The sequence below is a fragment of the Chrysemys picta genome, chromosome 8, assembly GCF_011386835.1.
Source record: "Chrysemys picta bellii isolate R12L10 chromosome 8, ASM1138683v2, whole genome shotgun sequence".
NCBI lineage: Eukaryota > Metazoa > Chordata > Testudines > Emydidae > Chrysemys > Chrysemys picta.
Genome location: NC_088798.1, coordinates 10,058,325 through 10,078,291, shown reverse-complemented (window position 1 = coordinate 10,078,291; position 19,967 = coordinate 10,058,325). Strand labels below are relative to the sequence as shown.

Here is a 19,967-nt window from a genome sequence, read left to right as displayed (position 1 = left end):
TACTTGTACTTAAAAAACAAAAACAAAAATCAACATTCTGCACAAAGGTAAATAATTAAAAAAAAATCTTATTAGTAATAACATCTAAAGACTTTTAATTAGATGAGAACATGTTTCAGATCAATGTTAAATATGCTGTTATATTGAAGGGCATAGGTTAAATAACTGTAATACACTCAGCCTACAGATGACAGTTTTAAAATAGTAAATATAGCAGGCTCAGAGTGGGGCTCTAAGATGTATAGTTTATTCATACATTAGATTGTATTAGACACACAATGGCTCACGGGGATGTTGGGGCTAATCAATGTCTGAAGTCTTTCCAGGAGGAGAACAATAGGTAGCACAACTGAAAAGTGTGAAGATACAGGCGCTATGAGACACTGTCACATAATGTGTTTCTCTCAAATTTCTAAGCCTGGTTCTTGAGCATGGAAAAAATCATGCTGTTTTTCTTCAATAAAGTGTTTTGCTTTGTAAAGAAAAATTATTGCAAAGTCCTCAGTGTAATTACTAACCTCTCATTGCCTTATTTTGAGCTCTGATCTCTTTCTCATTAGGGTGATATTGTTAGCACACTTCCTGTTTTCGAGGTCTATTTCTTTTTCAGTTTGATAGTTATATGTTTGCAATTTTTTTTTTAAAAGGAAGCAACAGATTCCAAGTCACAAGACAGTTTGTTAGTTAGAGCAACCAAAGTCGGGGAGAGATGGAGGAGAAAATGAGTCTTTATTACTTTGTAAAAATTACCCAAACTAGCTTGCGCACCATGTACTAATGAAATCTAGTCTTTCTTTAAAAGGTGCAAAATACCCATATTTCAACATTTCCCAGAGTACATTAACCTTGCCAGTGCAAAGTCTATTGTTCTTTCTGCCATTTCATGTACAACAATTTTATGTCTTGGTTTGAACTTTGGCCAGAACTTTTCAGATGGTCTATTATCTCATTACCAGTCATCCTGAGACCATCTGAGAAGCACTCATCAAAGATTAGCCTGACACATCAGGCCATAATATCAGAGTCTCCTAAAGAAAACAGATGCAGTCAGGGTAAGGCACTGAACTAATCCTCTGATTACGCTATTCTGCATTTAGTTTTTCACCTGCATATTGCAGCTATTTTTTACTCAAACTAGCACTTTGGGGCTGATATTTGAATTGATTTGAATATACATAGCTGTAGTGACTTATTTCTTTCTCATACTTTGTGGTCGATGGCCGCACAAAATGTGGGTTAAACAGTGCTGCCACGAGGCCATTCCAGCAACAATGTATGTAGGCGTTTCCATGCTGTCCGAGACCATTAGTCCCTCAAATCCAGTATTTTGTCTCAAGCAGTGACTTCAGAAGATGGGGGGGAGGGGGAACCCTGTTGCAACTAGCCAGTTATGCTGCATGTTGAAGGGATGATTGCTTTCTGACCTCTGGAATGATCAGCTTATACCATATTCTAGCGTGCTTAACTACTAATGTTTTTATTATAAAATAATCCAGGCACAGTATTTGACATTCTGATCCTACTGCAGTGATGAAATCCGTAGACTGATAGCAAGCTGTAGGAAGAAATATTTTTCCTTAATTTCATTGAGAGCCCTTGTTCTCATCTTACAGGGTAGGTAGGGTAAAGGAAGGGTCTGATCAGTTGTTTTTTGTTTGTTTGTTCTGCCCTTATTAATTTTGGATATCTTAGAGATGGACCTGAACCAAAACCCTGGATGCAACTGTAACGCCGACACCCAAGTTGTCAGTGGGCGGGATCAAACTTGGGGCCTCTGGAGCTCAGTGCACGAGCTAAAAGCCATATGGCTTAGCTAAGCTGTAGAGCAGACTCCTTAATCTCTCTCTCTGTAAGTGGTCTCCAAGCCACTAGATGGGAGAGAACACCACACCCAGGAGGTGTGTGGTTACATACTTCCCCTGGCTGAGGAAGCGTGTTCCACACTTCAGAGACTTCCCAATTGAAATCCCGGACAAGCACCCCCAGTTGTAACGCCTCTACTGCATGGGTCTTAGCTAAGGATATATATATATGTCTCTGTCTGTGGTCTCGGTGCCACTAGATGGGTCAGAACACAACCATCACCAAACTTTGGAAACGTTTAGGTAAGGATCCAGACTTTGCAGCTGGTCCTTATTTCTATAATGGACCAAACCCAAACCCCGCATTTAACCACCACCTGAACTGTGCGGCTTGGGTCCCATCTCGAGTCCGTTTAGTCCTTTGTTCCAGGGTGAAAGGGGGCAATGCTTATTCTCTACTTCTGGGGCAGGGACCACTTTGTCTTTGTAGCTTTTTTTACTAGCTCAGGAATGGCATTGAATGAAGGGTTACCACCAATCCGAAGATTTATGGGCTGATCTCAATTCGGATCAGTGAGCCTAGAATCTGCAGGGCAGTTTAACGAGCCTTGGATTTAATTTGAATCTGAAAATGTCATAATGTGAGGATGGTGCATCTTTAGGTGGTGACATGCTGTCTGTATATGATAACATGGCACCAAGACAAGAGGGCACTCTGTCTTACAAACCTAATGCAAAGGAATTTAAGATCTTATAGTAGAAACTGACCAGAAGGTGATGGGTGGAGGCTGTGTGAGAGAGAGGAAATGAGGGACAGATAAAGGAATATCTAAAGTGATAACTAGTTTCTTATTTCCTGACAGCATATTTACTACAAAGCTAGGGGGTTAGTTGTTATGTGGTGTATTAGTGGACTTCTCATAAATGTTGTCATTACAAGAAATGAGAAGCTCAATAACAGAGGATTGGAAGTAGTAGGTTTTGTCATTCTTTAATATTTTTTTTGACAGATCTGCGTCAGACCTGAATGTAGCCCTGGATGAATGTATGATGGCTGTGGATTTATTTCTAAGCAACAAATTTCCTGAGGCCCTTGCTTCCCTACAAGCGAAGTAAGTTGAATACTTTTACCAGCTTTTTGCTTTGTTTTGTTTTTTTTCTTTGCTTTCTTCATCTTCCATTAGAACTGCCACTACACTTTGAGCACTAGACAGATAAATAATATTCCCTTTGGATAGGAGGCGGTGGGATAATATAACCTTTTAGGTTGTACATAGCAAGTTGCTGGTGTTGGAAGAAGGAAAGATTCCCCCCCACCCCCACCCCCGAGACAGGTAAATGGCATGGTATTGATCAGTGGTTATAGTACTTTGTGCAGCTGCCATATCCGCAACATCTTGGAGTTATCTATATGGTGCTTTAGTCCGCACCAGGAGGGTGTGAATTTTAGTGCATGACAAGCTAGTGTGGACTATCTTATCCATGTGGAGCCTGCTGACATTCGCTAAAAGTTCCCTAGTGCTGGTTAATGTAGTACTATTTGAAGCAGGACTACATTAAAGCCCAATAGAGAACTTTCTGTGCATGTCAGCAGGGTCTACACAAGCCAGGCAGTGCACAACAAACTAGTACAGATTAAAATTTACATCCTTCTCATGTCAAGTATCAGAGGGGTAGCCGTGTTAGTCTGGATCTGTAAAAAGCAACAGAGAGTCCTGTGGTACCTTTAAGACTAACAGATGTATTGGAGCATAAGCTTTCGTGGGTAAACACCCACTTTGTCAGACGCATCCCTCTGGTGTGGACTAAAGCACCATATAGACAAGCCTATGATGAATGAAATGTTTACTCTTCCTTACCAAACAGTATGTTCTGTAACATGCAACCTAGTTCTTAGTTGCTCTTACCAATGAGTACAGGTTCTGTCGCAGTTTGTTACAAGGAACATAACTGAAAAAAAATGTTATCAGGTTATACATCATAGTTGAAAGCAATCTCTCCTTGTCTGTGTCATTAACATGTCAGAGTATAAAACCTGAACCAATAACTTTTCACTTTTTATGCTATTTCCCTTTTCCCAGTTTATGCTCCTTGTCCCCACTTTCACATTTCTGAACATCTCTTCCTTTATCTCTGCTCATTTCTTTCCACTGCTTCAGCTCCTTTGATGCCTTCCATCTGACAACTGTTTTTTCTCCTTTTTCCACTTTATGCCTTTTTCCATGCCGCATCCTCCTTTAATGATCTCCATCCACGTACATATCCTTTCCCGAGCACAATTCTTCCATCAGCCCTTTCAGTGATAATCCCACAAGCAATGGAGACACCTTAGAAAATTAAAACTAATTAATCATCCTATGTGAGTAGTCCTTACTCAACAACTTAGATAAGGCCAGGTTATAGGATCAAGTGCCATTGATGTAGCTGTCTCAATGTAAACCCAAGTGTAGACAAAGAAAGCCACAGCTTCAGTGGAGCTCAACCCTGCTTGAAACTAGGGTAAACTCATTGAAAGGTAAGAATTGTCATACTGGATCAGACCCAAGGTCCATCTACTCCAGTGTCCGGTCTCTGACAGTGGCTAGCACCAGTTGCTTCAGAGGAAATTAAGAGACTCTGCAGTAGGCAGGTGTAAGGTAACTTGCCACTCGTAATAGATTTCATCCTCATCTCTAATAATAGATTGAGATTGGATTAAGCCCTGAAGCATGGGGTTTAATATCCCTTCTACAAAAAGTTGTTGTTATGGTAAGTCTGGATATTCTTGATACCCATATAAATGTCCAATCCCTTTTTTGAATCTTGTTGAGATCTTGGCCTTAAACGCCTTAACTTACTGCCATAGTATCTTTTCACATAATATGTAATTAATTTCCTTTTCTCAGTTTGAATTTTGCACCTTTTAAATCTTATTGAATGTTCCCTTGTGTAAAGAGGAGCAGTGTAAATCTGATTTTTTTTCCCCTTGCCTGTATTTGGGGTTTGTACTGGTGCAGTGGCTGGCCATCAATTGATTGTTGGATTTGGGGCCAATTCCCAGAGTAGACAAGATCTCAGTTGACATTTGAAAGGTTTTCTTTGTGACCTTGAAGGCTAGAGAGTTAATTCTTTTAAAGGAGTGTTTTGCTTCTGAAATACATTTATGCAGCAACTAAAACACACACGCCACTGTAGCCATGCTGACAGTTGCAAAATTGCATTATACACACAACCCTGGTTATGAGCAATGAGGGCATATGATCACTTTTTAAATTTTTTGTGTGTCTCTTTATTCCCACAGTGTTTTCATACTTTAACTTGAATCTGCCTGAGTTCTTTCCTTCCCAAGTCCTTTTGTATTTTATTGCCAGCTCCCACCCCTGCTGCCACAGGTTGTTTTGCCTAGTGTTGTGCCATCAGCAGATTTCGACACTGCTCCTTCCTTATTTCAAGCCGCTGACGTATACAGTGAACACAATTGGATATAGAGTCAGTTCTTGCTATGTCACTTTCTTTCATCCTAAACTGCTTCCATTTACAAGTACCCTGTGATATCAGTGATTTGTTGGGCTGGAGACAATCTGGACTCTAGTCACTGGTGTGCAAGAGTTAAAAGAAAACAAAATGGCTGCCTTTTAAGTCTTTTTGCATTTGCTCAGAGCTGGGATGGGCCTGAGACATACAGAAAAGCAGCTGGCCACCAAGTCGCAGCAGCTGCACTTCCCCCATGTATTGCTTCAGCCAGCCTTCTGCCCCGCCTCCATGTAAAATAAATCTCAGTGTTGTGCATCTCTTTCCTGCTCTTCTCCCTGTCCACTCTGCTTGTCACAGCAGGTGCCACCAAAGGAAAGTGCTGGTATGCTTGGTATGTGTCAAGGATTCATTCCAGTGGGTGTGATGTACCTACCTTATTTGGGCACTGACCCTACTCCTCGATACCAAAGGTACTGGCTTTGTAGGCTGCACTGTTGGTGATACTGTGTAAAATGTGCTTTTGGCAAATTGTGGAGTTGGTGAGCCTTCTAGTGGTTTGGGATGATATCTGCCTTATTCCCAGTGCTGAAGTGTTGTGTTTTTGTAGCGTGGGAGGTTGTCACGAAATGTTAACAAGAGCAGCACTATTTTCACCGAAATCACGTGCAAAATGTCCCTGTGCCCATGTGGGTATGTTTACTTTGTATTTAAAAAAGAAAAGGGGGATAGTAAAATGCTGCAAAAGTGACACTGAGACCCCTGTTGTGAAGGGGCCTATATATTTGTCTATCCATCCATTTTTATTCTCGTTCATTGCATATAGTTTCCATTCTGTTTTCATAGGGCCCTGTTGAATTCATTTCACGAGCTGACTTTATATCCTCGTATCTTGAATATGAATTTATTTAATTGCAAAACCATTTTCAAACTGATCTTTCATCTTAGTCCATTGTCAAAGGGAGGCCCCCAACCCCTTAGCCCTTGACACCACAGGCAATACAAATGATCTTCATTACAGACACACGCTATCTCTTTAGGGAATGACAATAGTTGTGGGAGTGGGATGTGTAATAATAGGCAACGTTTTCTTTGGGGGTGGGGCATCAGTTCCTCATTGTTGCTTTTTAGCATGCTGAGATTTGAAATGGATTTCCACAGCCTGTAAAAGTATTTATTTTTCAGAGTTCTTACCTGTTGTCCCAATAATTCTTTGTTTTTAGATTTTGTGGATTTATCACTTATGGTGTGGGACATGTTCTGTTCTGGGTTACACCATTGCAATTCCACTGAAATAACCAATTTAGCCACGTTTGGCATCTAAAATCAGTTTAGCTCCATTAATCTTCATCTCATTTGCATCAGGTGTAACTGAGAGCAGAAGTAGACTCTGCATATATGACAATATCTATTGCAGCAGCTGAGACAGTTATAACTGACAGGTCTTTCCTAGCAGTTTAAAAATCAATGTCTGGGTGCTTCTGTGTAGTGATAAAATCTCTGTTCCTGATAGAAGAGCATGTCAGAAAGGCAGATCTAGTTTCATTAAAATATTTATGTGGCTTCTTTCTTCAGATTACATAAAGATCTTTTGGTTGCTGCTTTTTAGATTTTAGAGCTAATTTCCCTCTTCTCTCCACTAATAATGTTTGTCCTAATTGTAGGGTCCAATTCGTTACATATTCTTCACCATGCAGACCTGGGCCGTGAGGTTTTATTTTTATTTAATTTTTTATGTAGAATATTAACCTTTCCCAACCGTCAGCCACCCTAACAATTAACAAAAAAGCCTTCAAAGTATGTAAAAGTAAGTGCCTCGAGGTCAAAAAATTTGAGCTATTTTGGAAGAAAGGTTGGGAATGAATATGAAAGTTGAAGGGCCGTCATAGAGGACCACCCTGCCAACTGCTCCCTTTCTTGTTAAGCAAGAAAGTTTCTGCTCTAATGCATCACTTGATTGTAACCGTGGCAATGTCTCACAGAAAGAAGGTTGGTTTCTCAGGTGGAAGGCTCCAAGCCCTTTCAAGCTTGCAGTCAACACACCTATACCTCCACCCAGAAACCTGAAGGAAGTGGATGAAGCTCCCAAAGTGCTGGTGGGGTACACTACTTAATACACAGGCTGATGTATTCTGCACCAGCTTCTGTTTCTAAATGAACTTACAGTGTAGCGCCATAAAGAGTGGCACATTGTAGTTGTCTAATCCGGAGGCGATAAAGGCATGGATCATGGTGGCTATCCGAAAGAAAAGGTCACAACTTCCTGTACAGATGTGGACGAATAAAAGCCTTTCTGGGCGCTGCTGCTGAGTTATATGATCATGTAACAGCTGGGGATCTAGCAATGCACCTAACTGGCAAGCCTGAGTCACAAGTGTTGGATAAATACCTTCCGTCAGCCGGGTTGATGTAATCTTCACCAGATCCTCCTACTGCTTCCCCTAATCTATCATCATTTTTCCAGTCTTAATGACTGAAACTCAGCCAGATTGGTTTTATCCCTGGGTGAAACTGGCATCGCCTGCTAGGGACAGGGTTCCTACCTTTATAGGCTTCTCTACAAATACCTGCCTAGCCAGTGTTTGCTCATGACAACTTTTGGATGTAATGTAAAACCAGGATCCTGAATACTTGTGGTCATTAAAGATGCCATGGCTGCATTCTTCAGGATTTTAATCCCATGTCATGGCCACATTCCAACTAGGAAATTACATTCTCCAAACCAAAAATTCATGTGTCGTTTCAGTATGATATGGTATTCTTCACTTTCTGCCTGTGACAGGGCCACGCTCTGTCCCCATCCTGTGATGCCCTAGAAACTGTTCAGACCCACTTTCTTCTTGGGTGCAGTTTATATTTTATTCTAAACCCACCCACCAACACCCATATAGTGCAACATCACAGTTTGAACCTCTACTTCTTTCAACATTTCTTGGCTAGGGTCCTGGGAAGAAAGGAGGTCTCCCTCTCTCTCTAGGGAGCTCCTTCAGTCCAGGCTCAGCTAGCCCTCTCCTCAGTAACACCTCCCACCTTTTATCCTGTTGGTCAGCTTGGGGGCTAATTAGTTTCTTACCTCCCCAGCTTCTCCTTCTGATTAGCTCGTTATTCAGTCAGACGTTCCGAGGGGAACTAATTGAGGCTTCAGTGATCAGACTGCTGACGCATCTGGCAGATCTCAGTGCTTTGTCCCATTGCTCTGAACTCTTTTGTAGCTGCTCTTTATTTAAAGTCTACTTTCTTTCACCCCCAAAATGACTGCATTTCAACTGGAGGAGTAAAATGATTCTGTCCTATACATATAGTTTTGTAATCAGCAGGTAAAAGTTATTGAGCTTTGGGATCATTGGATTACATGCACTACAGAAATGTCAGCCAGCGTTGCAGGGGAATTGGTGGGAAGGGGCAAATCTGGTTTTACCATTCTCTGGAGTCTAGCTATAAAATTATACTGATTTGTCTCCCCCATGGGGGCTTTAATAACACTGACAGAAAATGGCCAAAATACTGGCTGGCCTGCTTCTGCACTTACATATGCTAGCGTAGATCAGAAGAGCCTCAGAGGAAAGCTGTTGTTACAGAAGCACAGATTAGTATTTATTATTTATACAAACCTGCTCATTAGCCTCCTATTTTTGTGTAATTCTGGCAACAGCTGAGAGCAAACAGATCATGTACTAGTGGCAGAAACTTCTGATTAAAAAAGACTAAATGGGAAGGCACAGCTTGTTTCTGTTCGTATAAAAAGATTAGGGCAATATGACTCAACTAAGTCGATAAAACACTTATTTTAGAGGGATATAATGTAATTGATGCTCAATTTGCACTAATTTGTTATCAAGCTAGTATGCTTTAGAAAACAATGGGGAAGCCCTGGTTGTTGGAGGAGAGAGGTTTTTGTTAAATTGTGCCTTGACTTGCATAAAATGGGTTTCTTATTGGACTGGCTTGTTTTCAACTCTTTGCTATTCTTCATTACTAGCGAGTCTCTATTCACTCATGAGAAGTATGGAATTAAGACCGAAGTCCTCTGCACATAGCACACTGCAGCATAGGCAGGGGAATTAAGCTTTTTTCCTCTTCATTGGTCTGCCAATCTGCTTAGCCCTGCTCTGATGGGTACTTCTACGGATAGAAAGGTTCGGTCTCCGTAATGCATTCTTCCTTTGGCCTTTTCTGCTGAAACCGGTTCAGTTGATTTCTGGGACTTGTAGATCCTGTTTACTCTCTTGCATCCCTCTTTTTACATGTGATGCTGATCAAGATCCAACATGCTGCTTTAGGCCTCTTCCTAAAAGCTGTTACAGGTCTTATTCAATGGTATAGATTCAGAAAAGGCCAAACAGGACCATTGTGAACATCTACTCTGATCTCCTGCATAACACAGGCCATAGGACTTTACTGAATTCATTCCTGTTTGAACCAGAAAAACATCCAGTTTGTTAAAAATGTGCACTTCAGTTCTAGTCTCAGTTTGTCTAGTTGCAACTTCCAGCCATGGCATCTTGTTATACCTTTGTCTACTATACGGAAGAGCCCATTCTGAAATTAAATAAACTCCAACAATCACCTCTGCATCAGAGATGCATCCTCATCTGAGATATGATACTGGCTTGAAAAATGTTATGTTATAAGATCCAGGGTACAACAACTTCTGGGCCTGGAGGTACTAATTACTGTTCTCTCAAGGAACTACAGGTCAGTTTCAGTACAGAGAAAAATCTCAGGATTATCCTCTTGCTCTTTATTTAATACTCAGTGTATCGGACCCACTGCTGGTTTGCTCTCCTTGGAATTTTGTCATGGATGATATAACCCGAGAATTGAACCTTATGGAATGCTAATGATGAAACCAAACCATCTGTAGTTCTGTTTGCAGCTTGGGCACATTACTGTTCTTGAGTGGCAAATAAGTGGAAAGCGGAGGATTCTGGGTAGCTCCTGTCTAACACATCCATTTACACCTATGTAGGATGGGAGTCAAAAATCTTTTTCTATATCAGATGTAGGTTAATGTCCCTTTGCAATCCAAACTCTTGAAATGAAACATGGAACCTGGTTATCTGTTGGGCTCTGCACCTCTTGTTTCTAGAACCCTGAAAATCCATGGATATCTGCTTTATATCCGTGAATATCTGTGATTGTATTGTTTACGTCTTTGCGGATTGGATGCGGATCCAAATTTTTGTATCCACGCAGAGCTCTAGAGTAGCAGTGCTCAACCATGGGTCCACAGTCCCCTGGGGTGTGTTTCTGGTCTGTTGGTTGTTCTCCATGAGGCTGGGTTTTTGGGCCCTCAACAGAGTACGTAAGCCAGGTCTGTTTGTTCGTGTTTCTGTGAGGATTGAGTCTGGGACCCTTGGGTCTGTGATCAGCTCTGTTTTTTTAAGTCTCTGAGTAATTAATCCCTCCCCATTGGTGAGGGAAAGTAGCTGAGCAATGCGGTTTCCCAGAGAAGTCAGTTGCCAGCCAAACTCCTCAGGAGGCAAACAGAAACAGGAGTTTAGACAGGGAGTGTGAAAGGCTTTCATTATAGGAAAAGTTCTACATTTATTACTGTGATGGCCAATGGTGCAACAGTGGTTGTGACCTTCAAGGGATGTGCCATGTTTTCTTTCCTGCCTAAAGCCAGAACGGACTTTCTCCGACTGCTTACTTTGCTTAAGAGCCTTTGGTGATGGTCCTTGTCAAAGGCTTTCTGAAAGTCCAAGTAAGCTATATGCACTGGATCACCCTTGTCCACCTGTTTGTTGTCCCCCTCAAAGAATGCTAATAGATTGGTGAGGCATGATTTCCCTTTACAAAAGCTGTACTGACTCTTCCCCAACATATTGTGTTCATCTAAGAGTCTGATAATTCTGTTCTTCAATACCAGGCAAACTGGTTGAAACTATAGTGAAGTTAGGCTTACCGGTCTGTAATTGCTATGACCATCTCTGGAGCCTTTTAAAAAAAATTGTCACATTAGCTATCCTCCAGTCATCTGGTACGGAGGCTGACTTAAGCTATAGGTTACATACTACAGTTAGTAGTTCTGCAATTTCATATTTGAGTTCCTTCAGAACTTTTGGATGAATACCATCTGGTGCTGGTGACTTATTACTGTTTAATTTATCAGTTTGTTCCAAAACCACATCTATGGACCAATCTGGGAGAGTTCCTCAGATTTGCCACCTAAAAAGAATGACTCGGTTGTGGGAATCTCCATCACATCCTCGAATATATTTTCAAAATTAATTTATAGGAAAAAGAACAGCCAGTTGGTAGATCTCAAAATATAATTGTAAATGGGTAGTCATCATTAAATGTATGTATTTCTAGTGGACGCCTCCAGGAATAATTTCTTGGCTCTACACTATTTAATATTTTTACTAGTGACCTGGAAGAAAACATAAAATCATTATTGACAAAAGTTTGCAGATCACACAAAGATTGTGGGAGTGGTAAATAATGAAGAACATTAAGTCATTGGTACAGAGCGAGGCACTTCACCTGGTAAGCTAGGTGCAAGAAAATAATGTGTTTAAATACAGCCAAATGTAGAGTCCTATCTCTAGGAACAAAGTGTGCAGGCCACGCTTACAGAATGGGGATCTCTTTCCTGGGAAGTAGTGTATCTGGGGGGAAAAAAACTTGGGGGTTAAGGTGGATAATCAGAAGAACATGAGCTCCCAGTGTGACCCTGTGGCTAAAAGGGCTAATGGAATCCATTGATGTATAAATGGGAATATCAAATAGTAGTGGGGAGATTATATTACCTCCATATTTGGCACAGGTTTGACTGCTACTGGAATATGGTGTCCAGTTCGGGTTTCTACATGTTAAGACAGTTGTTGAAAAATTGGAGACCATTCAGAGAAGAGCCATGAGAATAATTAAAGGATTGAAAAAATGCCTTATAAAGTGCCATGTGAAATCCTGCAGTGTCTGTGTATTCAAATTGTATTCAAATTGAGGGTGGAAGGTGGGAGATAGGTGTGAAATGCTGAGACATTTGGCCAAGTCTTTAACAGTTTTGAAAGTAAGATGAGGTTTTTTTTTGTTTTGTTTTGTTTTTTTTAAACAGAACTAAGGACAGTATGTATCACGCACTGACATATGCCACCATACTGGAAATGCAAGCCATGATGACCTTTGATGCCCAGGACATGCTGAATGCAGGAAACACAATGAAAGAAGCTCAAGCCACCTGTCAAAAGTAAGTGTGGAGAAGTGCATTGGGCAGTTGGTGCCCTCCTCCGAGAAGTCATGAAAGATTTGTAGATGAAGGAAGGACATGTGCAGTACTGCCAATTCCCATAATTTTATCGTGACTCTAGCAATTTTGGGGTGGCTTTTACCTGTCTCATGAAAACACGATGCAAGGCACCAACTCACAAATTTTCCCTTATTCAAAATAGCCACCATCTCCTATTAATGTCAGTGGGGCCGAGGCCAGCAAGATGGCCGCCATTTCCCTATGATCTATCTGCATTGGACGTGAGGCTGCCCTTTATAAAGCTAGCTGCTGCCCCCTATTGTTTTCAGTTGAACTGAAGCCAGGCCCATAGGCAAAATGGCTGCCACTCTATGGGTCTGGGTGCTAGACAGGATGCAGTCAGGGACTGTGAGGAGCAGCAGAGACACTGAAGGGTGGATGGGGAGAGTGTGGGGGAGCAGGAGCAGACTTTGGGAGCAGAAGAGAGGGATGGGGAGGGGATTGTGGAGCATCTGGAGCAGGAGGAGGCAGGTACGGAGGTGCAGGGAAGGGGTAGAGTCAAGGAAGTGTTGCTTCAAGCAAAAGGCTAAATCAATCCCATTGTTTTTACTGTGGCATTATTGCTTATATGAATGATTAATATAAGTGTGATCAACTGTGGATTCTGTCTGCACCCCTTCCGAATTGTGGATGATTTTATGAAATTGTATCATGGAAATTATTGTGGATGCCCCAGGAATTGAAGAAGAGCTCTGTGTAGTTCGAAAGCTTGTCTCTCTCACCGAAAGAAATTGGTCCCATAAAAAATATTACCTCACCCACCTTATCTCTGTAATATCCTGGGACCCACATGGCTACAGCAATGCTGCATTAGCAGGGTTGTATCATGTCTCTGCCAGCCAGGCCAAAGACAATGGTGAGTGATCATCACACAAAGGATTGTGACACTGGATTTGCTCTAGCTGGGTGAAGACCTTTTCTCCATTTATCTGAAGGCGGAAGAGGAGTTTGGAAGTAATGGAAAGTTACCAGGTGGAGAACAAAAGAGTCGGATGTCCCCAGCAGGAGTCTATAAAGGGACTCTTGAGGGGAAGTGGAAACGGGGAGAGAGCTATCTTGCACCAGAGTAGGATGACGGAGGCTGCTGCAGGAGCAGGGTAGGCAATACAATAAAAGACCCTGACTGACTGACAGAACACAGATGATCTCCCAAGGGAGGTGAGCTAGTGAGGGACGCTGCATTTAGAGTGTTTTATTGTTTTGTATGATCTGTACTCTCCTGTGCTTTGTATGATTAAGAAGAAAAGAGCCTAAAATTGATAGATTGAACACAGTGGTGTGTGTGCGCAGAGGCGCTGACTCCGTGGGTGCTCCGGGGTTGCAGGGGGAAAAAATGATGGGTGCTCAGCACCCACCGGCCGCCCCCCTCTCAGGTTTGCCGCCCCAGTGCCTCCCGCCCACCAGCGGGCCCCACAGATTAGCGCCTCCTGGCTGCTGCAATCAGCTGTTTCATGGCATGCGGGGGGGGGGGCAAGAACGCGGCGCGTTTGGGGGATGGGGCGGAAATAGGTGGGAAGAGGCAGGGTGGGGGTTGAGCACCCCCTGGCACTTCTGAAAGGTAGGGGTGTGTGTGTGTGTGTGAGAGAGAGAGAGTATGTAACTGGCTTCACAACTACTGCACACCCCTAAAGGAGTTAAATTGTAAACCAGAAGCTTTCCACCTATTGGGCGGAGTTCTGGTAGAGCGGTGTGTTTAAGTATTGAGGGGTCAAGGCTGTGTTTAGAGGGGCTAGTGTGGCTGGAAAGCAGGTTCCAACACTCAGAAGGGGGTGCCAGATGGAAGGTCTGCACCCTGAGAGTGTGCTTAGGGACCCCAAGATTTGGGCAGTGGTTGGACTCCGTTGACGCTCCAGATGCTTAACGCATCCTGGGGATCTAGAGCAGCAGAAGCTTGGAGTCGCCTAGTGGGTGGCCAGGAAGGGATGGTCTCTAGGATCTCTGACAGTAAGTTTGTGCATAAAACAGTGTCATTATGGAATATTGCAAATACTTTCAATACTTAATTTTTTTAAAATATTTAATTAAGGGGATTATATAACTGTGCTCCTGAGGGAGCTGCCCACTGGATAGCTGCCCATTTATTTATTTTGATTAGTTATTTCATGCTTATTTGTGAATCCGTCATCTGTTCTTTTATTGCTGGACTACATAAACATGTGAGTTTACTCAAATGTAATGACTGAGCATATTTCTCTTCTGCTCTTGCATACTATGTACACAATACTCATTGTTGCTTAAGTCCATCTCTTGACACATTCCTATTCAGCTAAACTGGGAGTTAATATTAAGGTCTTTAATGTGAATATCTGTAACTCATCAACCCGATAAAGTAATACAAGTTCTGTGTGTGAGTGTGAATCATGATGCATTAATTAGGTCAGTGGTACTCAACCTATTTACCATCCAGACCTTCTTTTTATCAAAGCAAATAAACTAGGATGGGAGAGAGTCAAGATAGGAGAACTGCCATCCATTTCCTATTACTATCTTAAGCCTTGTCTACGCTAAAGGGAAAAGTCGATCTAAGCTACACAATTTGAGTTACGTAAATAGTGCAACTCAAATCGACGTAGCTTAGGATGAGCCGATGTCCTGATTTTATAGGGACAGTCCTGATATTGGAGGCTTTTTTTAATATGGGCTCCTATTACCCTTCACCCCCGTCCCGATTTTTCACACTTGCTATCTGGTCACCCTAAGCTTAGATCTACTTACCACGGGGTCCACACTATGCAAGTGGAGTACAGGAGTCGATGGGAGAGCGATCTGCAGTCAGTTTAGCGGGCCTTCACTAGACCTGCCAAATTGAACGCCGATGCATCAATCGCAGCATGGTAAGGGTACACAAGCCCTTAAGGTAAGTGGAGTCTCCATCTGAGCAGATGGAGAGGCATGCATTTTTGTGAGCATTAACGCTTGGGTTTTCAGCCTGAAATGATCTCTCACACATTGGCAGAGAAGTAGAGTGGAATGAAAAAGTCAAGCAACAGACTATAAATCATGATTTGCTGGAGTTCTTAAAATCTCATGATTTTGGGGGGAGGGGGTCTGACTCATGATTTTTGATCTCTTGAGGTTGGCAATACTACATGTAGTTTACATTTCCTCCTATTAGTAGACAGAATGCAAGGAGAAGACAGGGTGGCAGCATGTAAAATTATATACCTGCTATTGGTGAGTTTGCATAGTTGAATCCTGTACAACTCTCTCCTGTTGCTGCACTTCATTCAGCTATTCACTTCCATATTCATTTATGTGCCTGTCTCTCCATTCGTCCACTCATTAGCTCTGACAAATGCTGCCCTTGTAATAAATATAAGTGCAAATAGCTATTCATTATGGATTCAAAGCCAAACCACAATGAACAGCCAAATGTGGCTAATTCTGTTACTAATGAAACGTGGATTAGCACAAAATGTTTCTAAACTATTTCATGGAGTAAGACTTTTCTACTTTATTTTGTATGAGTTTGTGAGGGTTACTTAGTATTGGTATTGACCAGTAATACTGCTGATAAACAGTATTCTTTGAACTAGCTGATTGAATATCAGGTTCTCTGTTTGAATGCATTTTCTTTCGTAATTTACTGGTGTTCTTTTGGTACTGCAGGGTAATTTCAAATTTCACTACAAAAAGAAAAATGAATAAATTGTAAGTTTAGCAAATTATTGCATATTAGCAGATTGTTTCTTTATTTACACAATTTTCACTGTCTCTCTAATCCCATTTGTTATTTCAGTGAAGGGAACAAGGGAGAAGTGCTGAGTGAGTTAATGGTTGAAATGTAGGTCAATAACTCAAATGGACCAAGATCTCTTAGATTGAGATCAGATTGTCTGCCTGAATATTGGCAGAGGTATGCATGGCAGGAACAAATGTTAAATCTTCTCTTCTTGGGATTTAGCCAATATAGGTTACTGTGTTTTTGGAAATATATGGAAACCTTCGTGCGAGGGCTGCCTTTTGGACTAGTGAGCTCCTGAGATGGTGAAATCCAGAGGGAAGCGATTGTTAGGCTCTTGCTTATGAAACCTTCTCTTGTTACTGACAATCTCCCAGGTACCATCTCATCACTAATCTTCCTTTTTGGGAAAGATTAATGTGAAGGCTTTAGTAGGCAATTATGGCAACCCCTGGGCAGTGATGAGCTCCCCAAATCCTAAGAACCGGTTCCCTACCGGGTCCTCAGCGGCACTTTGGCGGCGGGGGGCCTTCACTCGCTCCGGGTTTTCGGCGGCAGGTACTTCACCCGGTGCAAGTGAAAACCCCACCCCACCCCGCCGCCGAAGACCCGGTAGGGAACCGCGCGGTGAGTAGAAGCCCCACGTGCCTGTCTCCTCCCCCACCCACCCATCCGACCCCAACCTATGTCCTGCCCCCCTCAGAACCCGCAACCCATCAGCCTCCCCCGCTTCTTGTCCCCGACCACCCCCTCCTGCGACCCCCCCACCCTAACTGCCCCCCAGGACCCCTCCCCCTACTCAACTCGCCCTGCTCCCTGTCCCCTGACTGCGCCGACCCCATCCACCACCACCCCGACAGACCCCCGGAACTCCCACGCCTACCCACCCCCCCCCGTTCCCCGTCCCCTGACCACCCCCCCAGAACCTCCGCCCCCTCCAACTGCTCCCTGCCCCTTATCCAGCCCCTCTTCACAGCCCTGGCCCCCTTATCATGATGCTGTGTAAGGATGCCACGCGGCCGCTGGAGCTCGCAGCCCCACCCCCTTACCATGCCACTCAAAGCAGCAGGAGCTGCAGAGCTGCCCAGAGGGCTGATGCCGGCAGCGCGGTGCGCTGGGGCTCTGCGAGGAGGCAGGGAAGTGGGGGAGGGGCCGAGGGAGCCTCCCTAGCTGGGAGCTCAGGCGGGCCGGGCAGGACGGTCCCGCGGGCCGGAGTTTGCTCACCTGCCCGCCCCTTTAGGAACCGGTTCTACACCAGCTTCTAAATTTAACAATCGGTTCCTGCGAACCGATGCGAACCGGCTCCAGGTCACCACTGCCCCTGGGCATAATTCTACAAAGTCTTCAGCACTCTCTGCTTCTATTGAAATTTGGGCATGCTGCAAGGCATCTGTTAGCACGCGTTTTCCCTGAGGGATTCTCTTAGGGAATTGAGGCTCTTTATTTTGAGGACAATCTTCTTGGTTGCGTTGGCTTCAATAGAGACAAATTCTGATATCCTTACTCACCATGAGTAGCACTTCACGACTAACCAGATCAATTAATCAGATCTCAGTTGCGTTAGGGTATGTCTACACTAAAGTTAAACACCCGTGGCTGGCCCATGTTAGCGGAGTCGTATCTCCGTCTATGAATTGCCATGACAGTTGCACTTCTCTGAGACCACACAAGTCACAAAGCCCAGAGTGAATCACATAAGAGTTGGAGAAAAGCCTTTTTCATTGAAGGGCTCAAGCTGCAGAATGCATTTCCAGAGTGGATGAATCTAGAGTCTGATTGCTTTTAGAGAACACTGCAAAACCTTCCTGTTTGATAGTAGTTCCACCATAATCAGAACAACACTCAACAGCTCTCCTTTCGCTACACACAAACAGCCAAGCAAAAAGCCCCTATCCCAAGGACAACATTCCATGCTTAAGGAATGGACCCCATGAGGTCCTGTGGCAACAGAAAAGTACCTAATCCATTTTACATAAAAGGCTCTCTCTGACACCACAGTGATGGGCAGCAATACAGTACTCCACAGTAGATGTATCTACTCCATGTATAGTCCCATTGAAGTCAATAGGACTAGTCACAGAATGAGGAGATCTTCAATGCGAGTCAGAATCTGTCCTATTTTAGCAGATGTTTAGTGCTGAAATTTTCATGGTCATCCAAGTTTGCTTTGAGGTATGTTACATATGTGTGAAAGTAATGTGTGGCTACACATCATAGGGTCATAGACTTTAAGGTCAAAAGGGACCATTATGATCGTCTAGTCTGACCTGCACAATGCAGGCCACAGAATCTCACCCACCCACTCCCGCAACAAACCCCTAACCTATTTCTGAGCCATTGAAGTCCTCAAATCATGGTTTAAAGACTTCAAGGTGCAGAGAATCCTCCAGCAAGTGGCCCGTGACCCATGCTGCAGAGGAAGGTGAAAACCCTCCAGGGCCTCTGCCAATCTTCCCTAGAGGAAAATTCCTTCCCGACCCCAAATATGGCGATCAGCTAAACCCTGAGCATGTGAGCAAGACTCACCAGTCAGACACCCAGGAAAGAATTCTCTGTAGTAACTCAGATCCCACCCCATCTAACATCCCATCACAAGCCATTGGGCCTATTTACCGCTAATAGTCAAAGGTCAATTAATTAGGTTATCCCATCATACCATCCCCTTCATAAACTTATCTGGCTTCAAGACTAAGCTTGATATGTCTTTTGCCCCCAGTGCTCCCCTTGGAAGGCTGTTCCAGAACTTCACTCCTCTGATGGTTAGAAACCTTCGTCTGGCCAGTTTATATCCATTTGTTCTTGTGTCCACATTGGTACTGAGCTTAAATAATTCCTCTCCCTCCCTGGTATTTATCCCTCTGATATATTTATAGAGAGCAATCATATCTCCCCTCAGCCTTCTTTTGGTTAGGCTAAACAAGCTGAGCTCTTTGAGTCTCCTTTCATAAGACAGGTTTTCCATTTCTCGGATCATCCTAGTAGCCCTTCTCTGTATCTGTTCCAGTTTGAATTCATCCTTCTTAAACATGGGAGACCAGAAGTGCACACAGTATTCCAGATGAGGTCTCACCAGTGCCTTGTATAATGGTACTAACACCTCCTTATCTCTACTGGAAATACCTCACCTGATGCATCCCAAGACCGCATTAGTTTTTTTCACGGCCATATCACATTGGCGACTCATAGTCATCCTGTGATCAACCAATACTCCGAGGTCCTTCTCCTCCTCTGTTACTTCCAACTGATAACAAAAATTCTGGTTATTAATCCCTAAATGCATGATCTTACACTTTTCAGTATTACATTTCATCCTATTACTATTACTCCAGTTTACAAGGTCACCCAGATCTTCCTGTATGATATCCCGGTCCTTCTCTGTATTGGCAATACCTCCCAGCTTTGTGTCAGTCACAGACTTTATTAGCACACTCCCACTTTTTGTGCCAAGTTCAGGAATAAAAAGATTAAATAAGATTGGTCCCAAAACCGATCCCTGAGGAACTCCACTAGTAACCTCCCTCCAGCCTGACAGTTCACCTTTCAGTATGACACATTGTAGTCTCCCCTTTAATCCGTTCCTTATCCACCTTTCAATTTTCATATTGTTTCCCATCTTTTCCAATTTAACTAATAATTCCCCATGTGGAACCGTATCAAATGCCTTACTGAAATCAAAGTAAATTAAATCTACTAATCTAAAAAATTTGTTACCTTCTCAAAGAAGGTGATCAGGTTGGTTTGGCATGATCTACCTTTTGTAAAACCATGTTGTATTTTG

At 43.1% G+C, this 19,967-nt stretch overlaps 1 protein-coding gene across 13 annotated transcripts in view; it reads left to right on the top strand.

The window, feature by feature from the left end:
* TTC39A (tetratricopeptide repeat domain 39A) overlaps window positions 1–19,967 on the top strand; it is a 101,212-nt gene that overhangs the window by 20,713 nt on the left and 60,532 nt on the right. For 11 of the 13 annotated variants that reach the window (XM_065555352.1, XM_065555357.1, XM_042844992.2 and 8 more), the window contains exons 2-3: window positions 2,813–2,914; window positions 12,316–12,447. In XM_065555352.1, the coding sequence (XP_065411424.1) occupies window positions 2,813–2,914; window positions 12,316–12,447 (234 nt within the window). Of the gene's footprint in view, window positions 1–956; window positions 1,053–2,812; window positions 2,915–12,315; window positions 12,448–19,967 lie in introns of all 13 variants that reach the window. The other 2 variants (XM_042844994.2, XM_065555354.1) reach the window with 1 other exon arrangement.